Source organism: Aotus nancymaae, unplaced genomic scaffold (assembly GCF_030222135.1).
Source record: "Aotus nancymaae isolate 86718 unplaced genomic scaffold, 86718_ANA_hifiasm-v0.15.2.pri h1tg000008l, whole genome shotgun sequence".
Taxonomy (NCBI): Eukaryota; Metazoa; Chordata; class Mammalia; order Primates; family Aotidae; genus Aotus; species Aotus nancymaae.
The window spans coordinates 6,365,418-6,373,169 of NW_026988419.1; the positions used below are offsets into that span (position 1 = coordinate 6,365,418).

A 7,752-nucleotide genomic window follows, 5' to 3' on the forward strand; every position below is an offset into this window, starting at 1 on the left:
GTTAACTACTAGTGCCAAGTCTTTTCATCCTATTGCTGGGCTCTCACTAGGTTTCACACATTTGGGGGCTCCCCTCTGGTTAGCAAAGCAGTCACTCACTGTCTAAGAACCCTCTGAATAGTCATTTTCCTTTCTGAAACAAACTGCTTAAAGATGACTCGGGAGGACTTTTAAGTAGAGAAATGTTCATATGCTGAGATCCTAGCTGGTGACAGAATGATGGAAGAAGTGATTTCTGAAAGTATATTCTAAATGATTGTGTCCCTGTAGTCAAAAGGTGTATGGGCATGGTTTTTTTATTTTAAAAAGTTTTTTAAAATCAACAAACATTGGGTTATGAATTTCAGATAGAGGATCTTTTTCAACTTTTAGTTTGGATGACTTTAAATTAAAGAAAAAAAAAAGAGCTGTTCCATTATAAGTCATGTAAAATCAAGTCCAGGGCCATGACGGACAGAGATAAAGGGAGCAACTAGAAGTAACTGAAGAATATAATTTCTAAAAAATTTCTTATATTTTCTGTACCTTGAAATGGTTCCAATACACATCATAAAAATGACACATAACTCAATCAACAAAAAAACTTTTTGTTTTTTTCTTTATTGTCAATATTTGTCTTAACATTTTCCTTATTTTATAATGTAATTACAACAATATAAACAAAAGGATGTTAGTTTTCATTAAAAAAAAAATAGCTTATTGCTTGCAAAAATCCATATAATCTTATTCGCCCCCCAACATAATTTTATACTTTGCACTAAACCAAAATAGCTTATGGAAAATTAACATTAAATAGCTAAACACAGAAAACCTACAGCTATAAATAACATAAAATACAGTTTATCTTTAATGTAATGCTTAAACAAAGCAAACTATGATGCAATATGAATCAACTTCATTAATTGGACAAGTCCAGTGAGGCACAAATTAGATAAGCACTAAACTCTCCATCATGTGCAAGTGAAACCTCCAACCCCAGCAAGGTTCTTTCTATTCTTGGGCTATGTCCAATTCCATTCCAGAAGGGCCACAGTCTTTACATCTTCTTGACTCTTTGGCTGTAAAATGAAAGAGAAGAAAAGTGTAAGTAATGACAAGGTGACTGGATGATGGGAATGACTTTGGTACCTAAAGGTTGCTTCATCTGTCTTTAATCTCTTCTCAATATGTCAAGCAGCTCAGAGTTCAGATGAGGAAATTGAGGTTTAGAGAGGATGGGCCTTGCCCAACCTAACTCAGCTCATTAATGACAGAAACAGGATATGAACATTTATCTTGTGTCTCCAACTTCAGTGTCTATGGCACGCTGTGTTAGGTGCCTTCTGTCCATTGATAAAATGTTACTGTTATTGTCAATGTAAATCAGAACTATTGATCTCTTTTTAACTAATGTTTATGTTTCAGTTTTAACAAACAACCAAATGCCGAATTGCCTTTAAGTTATATAAATAGGAGGCATCTTTGCAACAAGAATCAAACAGCTAGCAACTATCAAATGCATAGAGAAATCTAGTACATCATGTAAGAAATCACTAACTTAAAATAGTAATAACAATAATGACAATCTGTAAGTGGAAAAATGCATTCTTTGTTTTTGTGATCCAACTCAAATTTCCCCTTTAAAAATCCCACAACAGTTAGACTAAAGAATGCTGGAAAATCTATGGCTCCCCCTTTGCATACTCCTCTTCCCTCAACATTTGGAGAGGGACTAAATGTCAATGTAACATACCTGATGATGCGCACAGCTTGTTTCACCCAGATCTGCCTTGGATTTGCACACACAGATAATTTTTTCTTTGTGTGAAAGCTGAAAAATCAGAAAATTTGATTTGTGTTTAACAAGCTTTTAAATGGTTTTTTTAATAGAACATACAATGGAAATTTTATATTCTAGTTAATTACACATTAAACATTTCAGCTGACTAGGTAAAATAAAATGCAAAAAAAAATGTTCTGATGAAGATTAATGCAAAATGAAAGTGATTCTCCCTGACTTTCTCTGCAATGTAACAAATAATAGTACAATGGCAGGAAGAGAGAGCCCCAGAATTGTCATATAATTTTGCTATTGGTGGTTACATAGAATATGTATGTGTCTGATCAATAACTTGTATATTTCCAAAATATAATATTCTATATAAATCAAGAAAATTATATTCATTGGAACTGAGTCATTAAAAAAAAACAAGAAAAGAAAATTATATGTGATAGTATAATTAGTCTGAGCTTTTACTTTTGGTCCCAAGCATTTTCTGGTAGAAGATGCTCATTTTGAAATATGTGTCTTCCATATTTTCCTAACATATCATTTTAATAGCCTGTAAGTTTATCTTAGAAAGTGATGTTTGCCCTATACTAGTTCCTTTCGACCAAAAAGTAAGAAAACAAGTTTTTGCCTTATTCCAGTCCTGTTTAAAGTGAACTTTGAAGTAGAAATGTGCTAAGATAAAGCTATCTTTACCACATCATTTATTTCTTTTTAAAATATCCCATGTTCAAAACATCAGTAATTTCTTCATGAAACTCTAAAAAGGCAAACATTTTTAAAACTAAAGTTTCTAGGTATTCCTGATACAATTGAATTAAAATCAATTAATAACTTACATGATAGCATTGATGTCACAAGCTTCATTGGCCAGCTGCTGTGTGAAACCCACAATAAATTTAGGATGAAGGATGTGTTCTGTGTATCGGAGACAGCAGTCAAAGTTGCTTGCTGCTAAAAAAAGAAAAAGTGAAAGGTATTGGGTCCACATGAACAAACTTTTCCTGTGATTGGTGTTATAAAACTACCTTAAGTTGTGAAAAATCTAGTGAATCTAATTTATATGATGAATAAACCACTTTGTGGAAGAGTTTCAATGTCTTTGAAACCTTTGTAAGGTCATTGAGAACCAATTTAACGTAGTTTACAGTTCTTCGAAAAAATAGTTTCTGTGCTGGGAAGTTTTGGTTCAATAAATTTAGAAATACATGACTTCTCACAAGTGGGATATCTTTAGTAAGAAGCACAAATTGACAATATTTCATTTCAGTTTATCATAATCACTCAAGAATATGAGCATCCCCTTCCCTATTGCTTGAAGGAACCCTTATGTAGATAACCCTCCAAATGCAGCAAATGAATAAATTGGCAGATCTTAATCTATTATCTGGCCAATAAGTATTGAGAAATAGAGCTACAAAGGAAAATATGATTTATAGGAGAGAAAGGACTTTGAAATTGTCATCTTAGTTAATAGGAATGCTTAATTTTGTTCATAAAACTGCAACATATGATTGGGCATGGTGACTCATGCCTGTAATCCCAGCACTTTGGGAGGCTGAGGAGGAAGGACTGCTTGAGTCCAGGAGTTCGGGACCAGCCTGGGCAACATAGTGAAACCCTGTCTCTACAAAAAACTTTTTAAAAATTAGCCAGGCATGTGGCACACACTTGTGGTCCCAGTTATTCAAGAGGCTGAGATGGGAGGTTCACTTGACTCCAGGAGGTCGAGGCTGCAGTGAGCAGTAATCATGCCACTGTACTTCAACCTGGGTGACAAAGCAAAACCCTGTTTCAAAAAAAAAAAAAATTCAACGTGCATTTTCAGGAATGCACCTGTTGCTAAAAGTGATGTGTGACTATTGAGCAATAAACAATACTTGGACATTCTCCTGAGTTACATTACAACATGCTGTAAGGTAAGGGATTCGTGTTATCTCAAAGTTGGCAAGCAATGTTCCCAAGGCCTTGTGGGGATATTGCTGTCAGGTATTATAATCTACTTCTAAAGGATGAGTTTTGAACTTTACTAAAGCTGTTTTGTTGGGAAGTAAGAAAGTTGGGGACGTGGGAGTATTCTCTACACTTCAAAATGGCCCCACCTACTGGTAACATTAACACTGTATATCACTCCCAGAAATAGCACTTTGGCTTTGTCCTAAAGTTTAGGGGTCTCTAAGAGCCCACTACTCCCCAAATCTGCTGAGATTGACAGCAGAGCGGAAGGCCTGATCCGCAGCAGTAACCCTTCTCTCCTCCACTCAACAATGCACTGACAGCTTCCACCATTACCTCTTATATACTTTCTAACAGTTTTCCATCCTTTAGGGACCCCAGTTGAGCTCAAGGTTGAAAGGAAAATGAAAATAGTTCTTTCTCCTGTGCTAGCAGAAAGAGTGACACTTACCTTCTGATTTGCCGCAGAGGTGGAGCAGCAGAATTGACATCAAAGCAGCCAGGAACAAACTCTTGCTACAGCACATGATTTTTAGTTCAAAGAACAGATCTGCTCAGTGCTGAGTACCCAGTGCTTTGGGAGTGCTCTTATGTTCTGAGAGGAGCCTAGGATGCCTCTATTTATACTAAACATTGAGAATGTACACAGAAGGCATGTTCTCACATGGGGTTTTCCCATTGATCAACTTGCCCCATCATGTCATCATTAAAAAAAACCCACAAGGAAAACTTCCTGCTTTTTTCTAATATTGGGAAAGTGCGAAGGTCAGGGCGGGGGACAGGAAGTTTAAAAAGGGAGAATCCTGTTAATTACTTTGGATTTGCAAAGAGCAATAGCAGCTCAGCCCTGTGGCCCAGAAAAGACTTTCATCCATTTTTAACTTAATCTTTTTCGTATCTGAAAATAGAAGATTAACAGCAATACAAAGGTCAGCCTCACATAGGAACATTCCAGCACTGCTATTGTTATACCCTATTTGCTTTCCAGAGCCACTCAAGGAGGAGGAGGAGGAGGTAGGATGCCAGGCATACTCAGGTATGCATTTACCATCACATGGTTGATGTTCAGCCATCATGAAGAAGATCCTGAGTTGCTAGAGTAGCATTCACAGAAGGTACTACAGCAGTGCAACAGTACTGTCCCCAGTCAGAGTTGAAAATATCAGCCTTTAGGTAAGGCTCAAACCTCAGCTTCACCTTGATTTGATGTCAACTCCTCTAAGACTTTTGTACATTCACATGGCTTTAATTAACATTGCAGTTCAGAAAATAATCCCTATATGCCTTTAACTCTTCACGATGATGTACTAACATAACTCAATACAGAGTCTCAGAACGATTGAAGAAAAAACCTATCAGCAGTAGCTAGTCAGTAAAACAGATGTCAAATAATAGTACTAATGATGATAGTGTCATGTGAATCCCTAACCTAAGGTAGTATAAGAACTCTCCACTAGACCCAAATAGGTTGAAAGTAAAAGGGCCAAAAAAAAGGTATACAAAACAGGAAATAAAAAAGAACTGGTGTTGGTGATGCCTATATCAGACAAAATAGATTTTTTTAATGTTACTAGAAATAAAGAGGAATTTTCATGGTGACATAAGATGAACCCATTGGGAAGATACAAAACCTATAACCATACATACACTTAACAATAACACCCCAAAATACAGAAAGGAAAACTGAAGGAATTGAAGGGAAGAAAAGGCAATTTCACAATAAAAGTTGAAAACTTTGATACCACATTTTCCCTAATTAATAAAATATTAGGCAGAAGAGCCACAAGAAAATAGGAGACTTGAAGAACACTATAAACCAAATAGACTAAGCCAGCATCTAAGGACTACCCCATCCAACAACAGAATAGGCATTCTTCTCAAGCGCACATGAAACGTTCTCCAGGATAAAGCATATGGTAGGTTATGGAACAAGTCTCAGTAAATGTAAAATGACTAAAATCACATAAAGTATGTATTCAAACCACAACGGAATTAAATTAGAAATCAGTAACAGACAGGAAACCACATTTTCCTAAATAACTGATATGTCTGGCCAGGAGCTGTGGCTCATGCCTGTAATCCCAGCACTTTGTGGGGCTGAGGTGGGTGGATCACCTGAAGTCAAGAGTTTGAGACAAGCCTAGCCAACAGAGTGAAACCCCATTTCTACTAAAAATACAAAAATTAGCTGGGCATGGTGGCACATGCCTGTAATCTCAGCTACTTGGAAGGCTGAGGCAGGAGAATCACATGAACCCAGGAGGCAGAAGTTGCAGTGAGCCGAGATTATGCCACTGCACTCTGATCTGGCCTACAGAGTGAGACTCCATTTCAAAGAAAAAAAAATGTGTAAAAAAAAAAAAGGCACTAGAGAAAGTAGAAAAAAACTTTGAAATAAAAAACAAAAACCACAACATATATAGCTATAAACACTTACATTGAAAGAAGAAAGAAAGAAAGAAAGGAAGAATCTCAAAACAATAACCCAACCTTCTACCTTAAGAAATTAGAGAAAAGCAGAGCAAGCTAAACCCAAGGCTTGCATAAGGCGAGAAATGAAGATTCAAGCAGGAATAAGTGAAACAGAGAAAGCAAAGCAATAGAGGAAATCAACGAATGTGAAAGTCAGTTCTTTGAGAAGGTCAACAAAACTAACAAGCCTTAACTAGACCAAATCAAACAAAGAAAAAGAAGGTAAAAAACAAAAAATCTATACTCAGAAATAAAAATGGGGACATCACTATTGACCTTAAAGAAATAAAAAAGGGTTATAATGGAATATTATGAACAACTGTATACTGATAAAATTACCATGTCAACAGCATAGTAGAAAGATCATACACCATAACTAAGTGAAATTTATTCCAGGAAATGTTATACAACAAATTAATCAAATAAAAACTAAAAATGATTTGAAAACCAACTGACAAAATCCAACAACTCCTCATGACAAAAACACTCAACAATCTAGGGATAGCACTTTCTCAACCTGATAAAAGTCAGCTATGGCCACCTCACAGCTGATACGAACAGAGATAAAAGGCACAAATTATTGACCCTGATTCAAGAAAAAAAATACAAAATTTGAACAGAGCAAGTAAAAAAGTAAAGATATCAAGGTGATAACCAAATATTTTTCACAAATAAAACACCAGGACCAGGTCACTTCACTGGTAAATTCTACGAAACATTCAAAGAAGAATTAATACCAGTCCTTTATAAACTTTTTCAAAATATAGAAGAAAACGGAACACTTTTCAACTTCTCCTATGAAGACAGTATTATCCTGATACCAAAATAAGACAAACACATCACAAGAAAAGAAAACGACAGACCAATATCCTTTCTGAATGCAAACACAAAAATAAAACAGCATAGTAAAAGGATCATACACCATAATCAAATGGGATTTGTTTCAGGAAATGTAATACTACAAATTAGTTGAATAAAAAAATAAATACTATATGAAAAGCAACTGACAAAATCCAGCACCTTCTCATGACAAAAACACTCAACAAACTAGAAATAGTAGAGAACTTCTCAACTTAATAAAGGTCATCTATGACCACCTCACAGCTGATATCGTACTTAATGTTGAAAGACTTAATGTTTTTTCCCTGAGATCAAGAAGACGACGAAGATGTTCACTCTCACCACTTTTATTCAACACAATTTTTTTTTTTGAGACGGAGTTTCGCTCTTGTCGCCTAGGCTGGAGTACAATGTCGTGATCTCAGCTCACTGCAAACTCCACCTCCCAGGTTCAGGCAATTCTCCCACCTCTCCCTTCCGAGTAGCTGGGACTACAGGCATGAACCATCACACCGAGCTAATTTTGTGTTTTTAGTAGATACGGGGTTTCTTCATGTTGGTAAGCTGGCCTCGAACTCCTGACCTCAGGTGCTCCGCCTGCCTTGGCCTACCAAAGTGCTGGGATTACAGGCGTGAGTCACTGTGCCCAGCCTATTCAACACAATTTTTATTAAAATCCTGGCTGGCTTCTTTGTAGAAATGGAAAAGCCAATATT

General features: G+C 36.2%; 1 protein-coding gene across 2 annotated transcripts; it reads right to left on the bottom strand.

Annotated features, from left to right (window-relative positions):
• Positions 1-581: 581 nt before the first annotated feature.
• On the bottom strand, positions 582-4,321 carry CCL20 (C-C motif chemokine ligand 20). 2 transcript variants are annotated; one of them, XM_012445845.2, is made up of 4 exons: positions 4,176-4,321; positions 2,608-2,719; positions 1,733-1,810; positions 582-1,058 (listed from the first exon to the last, which is right to left on the bottom strand). In XM_012445845.2, exons 1-4 carry the CDS (start codon positions 4,249-4,251, stop codon positions 1,037-1,039), a joined length of 288 nt encoding a protein of 95 aa, XP_012301268.1. In that variant the 5' UTR covers positions 4,252-4,321; the 3' UTR covers positions 582-1,036. The 2 variants fall into 2 exon arrangements, with proteins under 2 accessions (XP_012301268.1, XP_012301267.1); XM_012445844.2 differs by having other exon boundaries at positions 2,608-2,722.
• Positions 4,322-7,752: the final 3,431 nt, after the last annotated feature.